General features: G+C 47.7%; 1 protein-coding gene across 1 annotated transcript in view; it reads right to left on the reverse strand.

Moving 5' to 3' along the window:
* Window positions 1–7745, reverse strand: part of LOC149370124 (lysoplasmalogenase TMEM86A) — a 50968-nt gene extending 43223 nt beyond the window's left edge. The window contains exon 1 of the mRNA XM_089560250.1: window positions 7358–7745. Within this exon, the coding sequence (XP_089416376.1) occupies window positions 7358–7423 (66 nt within the window). The 5' untranslated portion in view covers window positions 7424–7745. The remainder of the gene's footprint in view (window positions 1–7357) is intronic.
* Window positions 7746–14357: the final 6612 nt, after the last annotated feature.

Below are 14357 nucleotides of genomic sequence, written 5' to 3' on the forward strand. Positions count from 1 at the left end.
TCTGCTGCGAGGTCCATTAAAGATTCCTTCCTTTGTAATGACCCGTCTACTCATTAGCATACAGTCGTAAGGAAACGCACACACCGGGTTCACCCATATTCGCGAAGAAGTAACGCCGTTCTGTGGCCTATGGATTGCGGGTTCGCGCGTAGTCTGAAAGACCTTGGTTAATTCCTGAAACCTTCTGAAGAAATTTTATTCTTTCTTCTTTGGTGTAGAGATCACTGTATTATGGTCTACTGCTGACGTCATGCGAGAGCATGGTGACGTCAGTGAGAAATTTCGTGCCATAGACGCCGGCAGGCGGAGGCTTTTGTGCTAATTGGATGTTTACATAATGCTTTCACCTTAAAAAGCCCAGTAAGGTATGGGTCTGGGCTAGTTGGTAAACAATGTTTGACATAAAGCGCTCAGAAAGACATTTGCTTTGCCTGTCGTCTCCACTAGAGCGCTTTATGTAAAGCAATCAGGGACTCCGGAAATTCTTTTTTTTTTTTTCAGTGCATGTGTGTGTGTGTGGGGGGGGGGGGTCAAGACTACAAGTTTGTTTCGTTATTTAATTAATTTATTTATTCCGTTTAATTTACATAGTGAATTTTATATCTATTGTTTTTATTTTGTACTTTTCAAACGTGTGTTTTTAAAGATATAAAGCGAATTAAAAGGGCAGCTTTATAGAGGTGTACAAACGAGGAGTGATCGGCTGCATTGAAAACGCTTGCGCACGGTCCGTTTCAATTCTGCTAATCTTGCTTGCGAAGAGGGGTTAGACAATCAACTTCTGCTGCGACTTGATTTCTTTAGGTTACTGAAACGAAATGTTTTACGACTGGGTATACGAATACAACTAGCAAAGCCCCACTGTGCTTTTTATTGACAACGTCCTAGAATTGAGGCGCTTGACAGAAATCTGACCGAGTACAAGAAGTTTGAGACCGGAGGGGGGGGGGGGGGGGGCACGCTATCCCCCTGAAGAAAATAAAGAAATGTTGGGGGGGCAACAAAAGCCCAGCCCACACATTTGTGCGGATTCATTCTTGCAATTAAAGGGATAATTTACCGGCGCTTTAACGCTAGACAACGTCAGACGACCTTAGACCTGGAGCAATAACTGAACTAAGAGGAAAAAGCTTCCCAATTAATTTGTGGGCAGGAGAGGATAAGGGACATTTCTAATCACCACCAAATAACTGCACAATATGTTGAAAAATTGGTCCAATATATCAGCTACTTCCAACACGACGCCTTCAACAGTTCGCGCTGGCAAGGTATTACAGTTTAGAGTAGGCGGCTTTTAGGGTATTCGCTTGAGTGCAAATTTTGAAAAATCCGCTTTGGCTGAAAAAAAGAAAAGGTTTCGCCCGAAAACAAAGGGCCTCAGTCCATGCTAGGCCAGTATAAGTAGCGTTATTTAACTGGCCCTACTTAGCAATACCACGAACCTCCCAGCGGTGTCCCGAAAAAGTCCCAACGCCTACGTCCATAGGCATTGTCTTCCAGACGCGTGCTTCAAAGCCTTTCTTTGGGGGGAAAAAAATATAACTTAGTCATGGCGTTGTACCTACATCAGTGTTAGACTACGCATTCTAGGGTACATCGCATGGGTGTATATATTGGATGTAAACGTTTGAATGGGACGGCTACGCACACAAATTAACAGACGCTATTCTCCAGCGACTGCCGCGATGACCATATCGGTTTGATACGGCCAGCTCAGCTGACGGCAGCATCCAGCGGAGCCCTGGAATAGGGGCAACCGACCGTTGCGGATGGACTCATCTGACCACATAAAAAAAAACACACACACACTTGTGCTAGAGCCAAATAAAGTTATCCTAACAGACGCTATCTGAACTTCTTTCAGTGTTTTGGCGACAACTGCGGTTTTCAACTAGCAGAGCACAGTAGATTAATCTACTGGCTGTATAGCATACAGAATGAACAAAAAATGGCCTGGCTTAGCTTATGGTTAAGCCTAGGATGCGAAGCATAGTTTTGCGGTCTGGCGAGCCGCCCTCTCCCTGGCCGACATCTCGCTGCTCAACTGACTCAACGAGTGCGTCGCCTTTTGCGTGACGTCAGTATCTCCTAGCGGTAGGAGCGGGAGTTAGGCCGCCGGCGGAGGCTGCGCGTCCGCAAGCGAGCGCACGAGGCTCCAGCTTTCACAGCTGTTGTGACGTCATATCACGTGGTGCGCCGATGAAGGTCAAGTGGTAGCTACGCGGCCGTGCGCGGCGCAGCAAGGAAGAGCTCGGTTGTGCGAGTAATATGCTTCGCATAAAAAGTCACAACATTCAGTTAGATAACTTCGCTAAGCATCAATTTACCACAATCCCTCATGGGGGGCACCATCCTCACCCGCCGCGGTGGCTCAGTGGTTAAGGCGCTCGTCTACCGAGCCGGAGTACCCGGGTTCGAACCCGACCGCGGCGGCCGCGTTTCGATGGAGGCGGAACGCAGAAGGCACCCGTATGCTGTGCGATGTCAGTGGACGTTAAAGATCCCCGGTGGTCGAAATAATTCCGGAGACCTGCACTAAAGCGCCTCATTCTCTCTTCTTCCATTCCCACCTTCCTTCCTTCCCTTACGGCGCAGTTCAGAATTCTAGCTCACTTTAGTTCAGGTGTCCACACAGATATGTGAGGCAGATACTGCGGCATTTCCTTTCCTCAAAAATCAATTTACCAATTATTTACCATCCCCAGAGGGGGATATAAGCATAAGTGGAGGTGATCCGTTGGAACTAGGTGTGTGTTGTGTGAAGTGGTTGTGTTCTACAGTACTGCAATTTAAAGGATGCACCGAAGTATTCGTGCCCACAAGGTCCTCTGCAGGTCTCTGTGCTTTCAGCACACCCGATGACACAAATACCGAACTGTATGAAATTGTGGTCTCATCATTTGATGTCACATAGATTCAATCCCATTTATTTCACACTATAAGTGTCTAGGCTCGTGTTTCACTGTGCTGGAAATCCATCTCGCACAAATCTAGCTGGAATATCGACAGCATGCACGTATACTTATACCACGGAATGGGCACAAATTTTAACGTTGTGGACACACGGATTCTTGGCAGAGTCTGAAATAGATGTCTGCGGCAGCCAGGCGTCAAATATTCAATGCAAATAGCTCACTGACGTCCATGCAATGTTTGTGTCATTTTTTTTTTTGATAATGGGCTTATTGTCAACTATTATAGCAGCTGCCTCGTCCGAGAATGCGTGTTATTATTGCGTTTGGCCACTGCCTTCATTGGCGTTGCGCTATTTCTGTTTCTTAACATTCTTGTTACGCCTTTTATGTGGTAGAAAAGTGATGGGAACCCTATTGAACAGAAGGGGGGGGGGGGAGGGGGGGGATTTCGTCGGCGTGTAAACGTCTCGCTGATATGACCAAGCAGTACGTCCGCCACACTCCGCAAGGTATATATATATATATAAGGCGCATCAATGCACCTCTACACCAGGCTACCCCGCACTACATTTACTTCTGACGTCACGTGCGGACAGACGCGGGCTCGCGTTTCATTCGCAGACAATGCGCGTGCACCTACGAAGTGACACACGACGCCGCCTCGCGTCGTCACATCCCGAGGCTGACTCAGTGCGGAGCGCTTTGCGCCGCAGATATCAGCCGCGTTGCGGACTGCGTGCCCCCGTCACGCGCTTTAATTTGGCGCGCCGTCGTGCTGTCACTCTCCGTGGGGAGCGTGCGCCGACATTTCAATAACGGTTGGAAGCACGTGACTGGGCGGAAAACGCCACCACCGAAAGCACATATGCGCGCGATGCCTTCGCGGCAGGGTCGCGTGACCCCCTCCGTGCTTGGCGGGAAAATGTCGCGGACCGACGGTCCGTGACCGCGAGGCTCCCTTTGTTCAACGCGAAACTGGTCCCAGACATGCACCCGCGGCACCTTAGGGGCAGAGGTTCTCTTTTTTCCTCTTTCCAGCACTGATATCGCGACAAACGATCGTAGGTGGGAGTGGAAACACATCTGATCGAGTACGTACTACGTGCACTGTCGACCGAGTGCACGGAGTAGTTTTCCTCGAAAAACGCGCCCCTCGATCCGATGATAATTATCGTTCGCGTCACGGGGTTTTACACGGGCTATATATTCCCCGGCTGCAGGGGTTTTACATATACGATGGAGCGAAATAATACAAAACGCTTTCAACGGGGGCCTTCCTCTAGAGCGCCCGATGCGTGCACGTAAAAACCGCGCGCGAGGAGAGCTGGCGTACTCGAACTAACTCGAACTGGGGCGCGCGCCGCATACTATATCCCGAGGCGAAATGCGCCGCGGATCAAGCGAGGCAACTGGAAACGGAGGGGCGTCACTACAGTGGGTTCATGCAGCACCCTTTAACGACTGCGGCACGACCATAGATGACGTCAGTTGCGATAGTGCGCGGAGTTTTTGTTTGTGCTTGTTTCCGTTTGCGCCAGTCGCGATCTGCATGTACCACACGCTGCAAGCTCACTGTTATCGCAGTCGCTTTGGGCATAAATGCGCGGACTTTAAGCCCCGGCGTGCGCACGTACAGGCCGGAGTACAAAAATAAACGTAAGCAAATTTGTATATACGCATCGGCTCGATTCCACGCCGCGGACCAGCGCGCGGTTGCGACACGCCCAAGCAACCACCGATATCCTTCGGACGGCCGACAGAGGTCTATTTCGGATGTTCTGTACGTCCGCTGAACATCCGCAAACAGCCGGTAGACGTCCGTCGGCCGTCCGAAAGGTGGTCAAAGGTATACGGTTCGCCCGCCGACGGACGTCCAGTTCAGTACGTCCATTGGCGGATCTTTCTCGAATATTCGCATATATGGTGCATGCGTGCTTTTTTCACTCCGCGCAATGCAATAAAACCAAAAACAATTTGATGCATAGCACGCATATTTTATTGTGGTTGATGATACATCAGCAGAGCAATGGGTTACATTGGGAAAATTTCTTAAATGTGACTCTTCAAATGTGGCAAGCTTGGGACACACATCCGTAATCTTCCCACCCACAGGATTTCTGAAATAAAAAAGAACGCGGCAAACATCAGTCATGTGAAACAAATGGCACAATGCAGTAGCCCAAGTAAAAACATTGGAACCAATTAACAGAAGTGTTTAATGCTGCAAGTATAACAGACAATGCACTTTAACACCTCAATAAGTATAAGGCAATAACAGCTCTCACTTTTCACACCATATTTGACAATGTATCTGTTCTTTATTTATTTTCATGAGCCTTAGGGCACTAACCTGCGCAGCACTGTACGCGACTGTGCACAGAAAGCCGCAAAGCTTCCGTTGCGAACCACTGCGACCTCACGTGCTTCTATGGTCTGCCTTTCGCGCGTTGTCACTCTATATAGGCACAGTGAACATAGCGATGCCTTAAAAATTAACAAGATGCGAAAACACTCCGTCCCGCAACTTTGAAGAGGAGTGGGAATTAGTCACGCGAGTTGAGGGCTCCCGCAGCTGTGTGATGTAGGCTCCCGAAAGTGTGAGAACAGCACACACTTGGGGAAGCCATCTCCTCGCGCTTACTGCTCCCACTGTCCTGTGAACGAATGTTATATGAGCATGCTGCATTGTCCTAGAAGCAAAGTTCCAAGAAGTGTACTGGATACATACCTTCGTAGGCAATCACATGTGCAACACCAAGGTCGACGCAGTACGGGATTCCGGTGTTCCAGAAGAGCTTCAGGCGCTTCCCGTATCTTTCTAATTGCTTAAGTTACATACAACTTTCGTCCACAGACCGAACAAAGCCACATTTTATAATAACAGAGCTATAAAGATCTGCGCGACAACACTACGCGACATATCAACAACAGCGCTACGGAGCCGTACTGGTGGATTGGATTGGTCTGACCGCGAACTGACATCTATGATGATGGTGATAGCAGAATGCACGGGAGTTTTGATGCTTACGAATGGTTTCAATGGCAAGTTTAGCTAGCAAAACAGTGGACATATCGCGCAACTCCTCTAATTTGGAGAAGTTTTATAAATATAAAACTAGTCATTGAGTTCTTGCAAAATTCTGCAACACCTGCTTCTCCTCTTAGATAAATTTAGCTCGTTGGCGGCTCTTGCACTGCAGGTAGGAGTGGAATCGTACCAATTTACAAACGTCTTCGCGTCAAACCCTCCAACTGATGCAAATAAAACAGTATACATACACGAAAGACTCGAATTTTCTGTGAAATAAAAAACGTCCATACTCATGGCCTGGGAAGATACTTGACCTTACATCCTTCGGACGTCCACCTCGTCTCTCATGCGGATATAAAAAAGTGGACACTGTCCGTACGTCCGGCGGATGTACGAATACGGATATCCGAAATCGGATTGTGTTCGTACGTCCGATGGACGTACGATCTCGGCAAAGGACGTTCGGATCTAACTCGTACGTCCGACGGATATCTGTGGTTGCTTGGGCGACTACACGGCGCGATTCGAAAGCGCGCCAATGCCTATGGGCATCGGCGTATCGAGCTTACCGGGGAGAGCGAAACTGAAAAAAAAAAAGCATATATATTTACTTCCCAATACGACATGCCAAAACAATGGAGTTGCAGAGTTTTCCAGACGTCATTTGTTGTTTTTTCAACGCGTCAAATCGTTGTTTGGCTTTCTTTTTTTGTTCGCGATACAATAACAGATCGGTTAACTTACCAGGCAGAAAAAAAAAATCCCGAATAAAGCGCACTTGCGGTAAATACAATGGAGCACAGTGATCCATGCAGCTGAAAAAACCCTCAGACGATGAAAAGAAACCTGACATGTAAAAAACGAGAACAAAACGAACCAGCCAGCGACGAAACCGCGAAACAACGAACGCGCGAGCCACATCGTAGTGAATGTCGCACGCAAACTGACGAAAAGGATCAAAAGAAACGCCAAAAGGAAGATGCGCGAGCTTCCGGATGAGGAGAAAGAAGAGCGGGCCTGCGAGACGGGTGAAACAAAACTCGAAAAAAGCGCACGGGCAGGCCATTGCAACACAAACATCTCCGCGGCCGCTTCCAATAAGCGCTTTGTGTCCTTTCGTACCGCGGTCTCCGGTTCGAGCGAACCACTGCGCAGCGGCAGCGATGATCGCGCGCGAAGCCGAGTTGACGCACCTCCGAGCCGCTGAGTTTCGGCGATGGTGCAAGACAAAGTACCCTGCTTTGGTGGCGATCGCTCAGGTTTCGTGCGATCAGCTGACAGGCTTGCTCCACACACTACGCTAGCGCCTTCGAGAAAGCGCAGTCACGATAAGTGGTCGTGATCAGCGCGATCGATTATGGAACAGGCACTAGGGGGTTCGTAGCGTTCAATTGCAAAACTGTCGCCTTACCACGACTTTGGGACTGGTCCAGTAGTCGGACAGCTCGTCGTCGATGCCGTTCTCGGTGGACATCATCGCGCCGCCGTCGTCCGAAGGAGTGAATGCGCACCCGCTAGAGAGGTAGGCGACGAGACACGCTCGCGGGAGCAATCACGGCTGCTACAGCGGCACTAGCTACAGCGGCGGGGAGCCGAGCATCATCTGTTCGAAGAGGAGCGATGATGATGGACCCGTCCAGCCTGGCTCGCCTCCAGCTGCGAGATCGCGGCTACCATTTCCCAGCTACGCCAGCGGCACCCGCGGATACGCGCAGCAGGGCCCGATTTCAGCTGCGCGTTGCGACGGGCGCGTGACCAAGGTCGTTTCTCCTCGATAGCATCGCACTGGAGCTGCCCGAAGCCAGAGGGTACGCCGGCAGTGTACTCCGAGCTGGTGGCGCAGCTTTTGGAAATCGCACGGAGTGGATTCCGATCTCTTTGAGTGTACACAGCAGAGCAGGAGGCGCCACCTCGCGTATCAGTGCAACGCATGGTGCAGTATCGGTGCAACGCATGGTGCAGCGGATGGAGTTGTGAGATCTGGGCCGTGCGGGTCTGAATCTCTGAGGCTAGCAGTTGGTAAACTGTCTTCAGAACGGGCCCGTTCTCTCGCCGTTCGAGAGGTGGCGCTCGCGTCTCTTTGAGATTAAATTTGAGATCTAACGGATTCGGGTTTGCGACGTAACTATTGCTTAAATGCATAGAACAATACGCACGTAACGTGTGTTCGTTACCACTTAAATTCTGTGAAGGGACAGTGCAGGTTTTTAACATGTAAATTATGTATAGCGCTTCGAAATACACGCGGGCTAGGCTCAGGGCTATGCTAGTTCGGTGCAGTGGCATTAATGCCGCAAAGCAGCTCAGACCGAATATTATTTCTCAGAATATCAATAGCTGGACGCTGAGCAATCGCACGGTGTCACAAATACCTTCATAACTATATGGGGTACTGCACCCCAAAAGCACCCAAGGTGACCGAAAAGGCAGCTTTCGCACCTTCCTTGAAAGTTCCTGCAGTGTACTGCGGCTTACCTCCACCGAAGTTTCCGCGCCTGCAGAAGCGACAGCAGTAGAACGGACGAGTGTAATGATACGCAAATAATTAAGATGCCGAATATGCCGAGCTCACCGTTCATAGGGATATGCGCGAAAAATGTAACCTATATCTCTATTTAAAAAAAAAAATGATTCCAGGTTTTCCTAGTAAGATTTTCATGGCAACACTTTCGCCGCACATGAATTATAAGAAGCATATGCAACTGAAGCGCAAAAATAGCAAAACGAGGAGATAGCTGTGTGTTTCCTGTTTAAATGTCAATATTGTACCGCAGCAGCATATAGCTGAAGCCGTAAAACGTCTTGTGAGGAAGCCCTCTAGGCTTCTGCAGAGTATCTTGTAGACAACATTAGTAAGCATCTTGCGTAGCTGCTGAAGGCGTAAAAATCTTTCCTAAGGCAGCTTCCGGACATCTTGGCTAGAGGTCTTCTAGGCAAGTATCAAAAAGCGTCTTGTAGATATCTACAAGATATTATGTGCTCGCTGGGCAGCTGACTTAATTTCACTTCGGAGGTACGAAGACCGCCTATCAGAAGTGTAAATGAACGTCCTCGTCTGCATTTTCTTTGAAGCAGCTGATAGTTTTCTATTTTTGTGTCCGAGCTCCAAGTAAGTTTAATTTAATTCGTGCCTATCGTACATATAATAGGTAAATTGTACACGTAGCCGTCTATAGGTGTAAGGACAGGTTAGCAGGTGCTATTCAATTGAACTTGGAAGAGGAAAAAGATGCAGCACTTGCATACCTAGCGACTCCCGGCCATGCTAATATTAATTTTATTTATTTATTTTTCTATTTGTTTTCATTTTTATGATTATCAAACAGTTCATTTATTATTATTATTTTATTTTTTATTTCTTTTTCTGTCTCTCTTTCAGTCAATACAAAATTGAACCATTCCATATATTGCATTCAAATTTGCACATAAAGCCGTCGTCCCATCTTCGATCTCCCTGCTAACAGGTCCCCTTTCGTTGTGTCGTCCAATCTGTCAGCCTATACCCTATTACTTCTCCTTTTCCTCTAAAACTTCTAATCATTCCAACAGTTCACCGCCTGTGTCTTGGCCACTCCCCCGTAGTGGGTATGTGCCATTCTACTTGAGGCCAACCAACCAACCACCGGTGTGTGTAGTGTACTTACATATATTGCAAGCAAGGGCGTCCGCAGAATTTTTTTCAGGGGGGGGGGCCATTGGTTGTTGGCGCCGGAGGGGGGGGGGGTATATTCGTAGCGAAAAGGCACTATTTGCGGAGTAAATTTATTTATTTATGTATAAATAAAAAATAAGTAAAATACACACATGAAAGAAAATTACAAGCAGCAAATTAAAGCGCGGATTGTAGAGATACATTGGAGTTTATCAACAAAGAAACAATTAAAATTAATAAAAATGCAAAAAGATACTATCAATACTCGAAGTGCTCAGTCTTACTGCATACGGGTTCTCGACTCACCCGAATTGATGACCAGCACACAGCGCAATATGTTCACAAACACGCAACTACAGTCTCTCAGTCAGTCTTCCTTGAACAGCAACTGTAGGCGCCTCGGATTTTTCTGGGCGAATTGCGTAGTTACACGGGTGATAAATTCATTTCTGTGCTTCATTACACGCTCTCAGTGCACAGTCATCATATATTGGAAAAATGGTTGAACGAGTACGTTGAAAACAAAAGATGACTATATACAACGAAAACTTATTTACAAGATAAATGCACGCTCGCAGCTTCATACACCTCGCTCCATCTTGCTCGCGCATCCGCACAGTCGAGCAACCGCACACACACTGCTCGCCGCTCGTCGTTTTCTCGTCCGCTGTCTTGGTTGTTCTCACCTTCGTTGACAACCCGCCACTAAAAACACCGAAGCACAAACACAGAGGCGCGCACATGTGCAAGGGCTTACTTGCCACAATATCCACGAATGCGCACTTTTGGGGTGTAAGGAACGCCGCGCGACTTCCGAGGGGAAGGGACGCCCGCAACTAATTCGGTCGGAAAATTTGTTTTTGTGCTTTTATGGGGTTCAGAGCCCCAAAACGACTCAGGCTATAAGGGACGGAGTAGTACAGAGTTTCGGATAATGTCGACCACCTGGGTCTCTTTACCATGCACTGTCACGCACAGTACATGGGCGCTGTTGTGATTTGAGGCCCAGCCAGAGGTGACAGGCGAGCCAGGCAGGCGCCATCGGGCTGCGTTGACCAAAGGCGCTGGTTTTCGGAGAAGACGCAAGGAACGCTGGTGTGGGGCCGCCTCTGGAGACTGCGTCGCCGTGAACAAAAGCAGCTAATCCCCTTTGCCGAAGGTTCTGAAAGCGGCGCTTCTACCGCACTGAGCTCTCCCGTGGATCGGAGGAGACAGCGAGCGGCGGCGGCGCCAACTCGTCGCCCGCTTGCCCCTGAGCAGCCCGACAAAGCGGGGGTGGACACGGCTGATTTGTCCTTCCCCCCTCAAGAATTCATCGGTGGCCGGCGTACGAACGTATCATGATTATAGCGAGCGACCTGTGCCCTGTGCACTGTCTGCCTCCGTGTCGCTATCTCTCTAGAGATCAAAGAAACAGACACCCATCTCAAGACGGCTCGAAACACATGCTCGCCGGTGCCGCTGCATGTCTGCAACAGGCCGTCCTTCAGCAGAGCTGGCGGTGGCGTGGTTTGAAAACGGCGGAACGACGCGCGCCCGGACGCGGCATTTCGCAGATGTGACCAAGCGTCGAAGCGGGGCTGCTTTTACCCTTTTGGCTGAGCGCACCACCGCCCCTGGCGTGCGGCCATCACTCACGGTTCGAGTGAGTGATTTTCCAGGGGGGTGCAGCCGCCCCCCCTTGCCCCCCCCTCCGGACGCCCATGATTGCAAGGTGCACCAACGTTAGCCGTGGTGGCTATACGTAAAGGACTCGACCGACGAAGGCTGGAGTAGTAAAAAGGCCTTTTGCACTCGTTCACACGCACAAAAGAAATTTATAATAGTTTTGGAATGCAAGAGGACCCCGACCCGGCAAGCAGCAGTTAAACGAGCTCGAACAACGATCTTTCAAGGTTCAATGACGAAGCGCGACATTCCCTCAGGCTCCCTGAAAGTTTGCACAGTCACAACGAGATTTTTTGCAGTGTTTCAGCCTCAAAAGCCGCCTTGAAATCTTAGGTTATTTGGTACAAGCACGCCTATGACCTTCACGCAAGAAGACGAAGGAAAATCTTGGGCATGAGCGCTGTGTGTGAGCGAAAGTCGTAAATAATTGATGATAAGAACCTGAAAATAAAAGCCATTAGCTTTCTCATGAAAGGGCTATAAAAAGACCTTCGGGGGTGCTAGCTTCCGCACATGACTCCTTTACCTTCGCCCATGCGCTCTCCGAGAGCACGTGCTTGACTTGGATGATTCAAAAGGCAACACGAAAAGATATGAAAGCAAAAACGCAATCAAGGCGCGCTTTGTGAGTTCGCTCATATATGTGTGTTTTTAAATATTTGAAACCGGCTAATCTTGACCACTTCACCGTAAATAGTCCAAATAAAACTTGGGAAAATAACTATGATAAAATGCTGAAGACCAAATGACTTATCTTGCATTTGTCTATTTTGCCAGCTCTTTTCAGTTTGTACCCTAGGCCGTGCACCTTTAATAGCACTAGTTAGAAATGTAATGGGGCTTTCAGCTGCAACAGCTTGTAGTTTTAAAGCAGTTTATTTTCTTGGATGCGCATTTTATGCGCATAGCACATTTCAGTAGAGTCAGACGATGCGTCTGTAACGTGCTCCGGTAAAATGTAACTTCAGATGTAAGTAAAACACCTTGTTTAAATAATGTGAAAATGACAGAGACGAAACGGCGTTTTTATTCGCGGTGGCTCAGTTGTTTACGGCGCTCGGCTGATGACCCGAAAGACGCGGGTTCGATCCCGGCTGCGGCGGTCGAATTTCGATGAAGGTGAAATTTCAGAGGCCCGTGTACTATGCGATGTCAGTGCACGTAAAAGAACCCCAGGTGGTCGAAATTTCCGGAGCTCTTCACTGCGGCGTCCCTCATGTAGTCTGAGTCGCTTTGGGATGTTAAACCCCATATAAACCGTAAACCTTTATCCGTAAATGTTTGTTTGTTTGTTTTTCATGCCTACGTCAGGAAACATTAAAAAAAAAGCGAATTCTGTTTACGGAGAAGCGCTATCAGAGGCAACTCAACAGGCCTGGTGGATGTCTAGTTCTCGATTAGAATTCTGTGAAGAACAGCGGAACGCAGTGAAGAACGACGGAATTACGGAGGCCGCTATATATTTGCAGTTTTCTCAAACGCTGTTAAAATCAATGTTTATAGAAGTTTCAGTGTCAACAAGGCAGACATAGAGAATGAAAAAAATTTCATAATAGCAATGGAATTAAAAATTTTCAGAAATTACGAGGATTGGAATAGCTTCTTTTAAACGGTATGACATTGCTGTACAACTCGAGAAGCTCACAGCAAGAACCGACAGCAAAATCAACCTCCCAGCTATCATCTTCGTGCTGTTCTACGAGTCTACACGTTCACTATATAACTGCTAACGTTGTTATTGCGAATATAGTAAACGCTCGAAATAATCTGGAATGTGTACTTCCATTGAGAGCTCGCCTTCGTCGATGCTTCGTCGTCTGCTAGGCCCACACCATCGGGGCACCTGAGCGATTGCACTGATTGCGCCCGACGCGTTTTCTCGGATTCTCGCTGCAGAGTGACGGGGGAAAAAAAAAAAAGAAAAAACCTTCTCAGACCACTCGGAGCAGACCTACGTTATGGAAATTCGCCTACCACCTTTGATTAAGAAAATTGGCTAAAAAATGAACATTCATTGTCTTTCGCGTCATCTATGACGGAAGAGTACCATGCTAAATTTTATTAAATTCCCAAAATATAGCATTAATAATTTTTATTATAGTTGACAGGTGACAGAAGCACTTGTTACAGCTGTACCATGGAGGAAGGAAAAAATTCCTTCCTCCAAGAGCTGTACACTTCACTGCTGTTTGACGTTGAAGGCAGAATATTTTAGCAAAAAAAGCAAACAGAGCAATAATATTTTATTAAATATGTGTTTCTCGGTTAAAGTGTGCTGTTTTCTGGAAGTAACAGCCTGAAAGCGCGCCTAAAGTTCTAGTTCTAGATGATCACAGTGACCCTCCGCGGCTACAAATGAAATGCAGAAAACCTTTCATTCGGGCAGGGAGAGATGGCAGCACTTTCGTCGAGATGCTTGGAGGGATTAACTCTTTCGTTGCCTTAGGTAAACGTCACTTCAGGATGGTGTGCGTAAAAAATTTATTTAGACAAATTTTCAAGGACAACAGACGCCTAATTTTAGTTGCGTGTTTTCATCACCGCGTGATAGTCGCGGGCGACTGCCGAGTAATTTATAATCGAATTTCCTCTCTCATCTGCGTCATTCGAACGATGGATGTGGCGTGTACGTATAGTTCACACTGAGGCCCCGTAATGCACGAAAAAAAAACTTTAATTCGCTGCAGGACTTAAACCAGCCTGCTTCAAAAGTTGTGATGACAAAGACGACGTATCAGCAGTTATATTGCTGTTTTCTTCGTGCCTTGGGTGACATATGTACATCACAGCCATCGTTTGGTTGATGAAATCGAAACGGCGCCAAGGAGAATTTAGACTAAATTATTTAGCGGTTGTAGACGGATACCACACCCGGCGATCCATGTATTCTAATGTGTAACGCATCATTCGAAAGAAGAAAACATTCAAGCAAAAATTTTGGTCCATATACTTCTTTACAATGTTGCTTTACCGCAGTACCCCCGTAAAAAAAAAAACAACAACATTGGAACCAACTGGACATTCCAATTGAAACTAACTGGACATTTCCATTGGTTCCAATTGGATTTCCTAATTGGAACCAATTGGTTCC

The sequence above is a fragment of the Amblyomma mixtum genome, chromosome 1 (genome assembly GCF_055824585.1).
Source record: "Amblyomma mixtum isolate Tamu chromosome 1, ASM5582458v1, whole genome shotgun sequence".
NCBI classification, from domain to species: Eukaryota; Metazoa; Arthropoda; class Arachnida; order Ixodida; family Ixodidae; genus Amblyomma; species Amblyomma mixtum.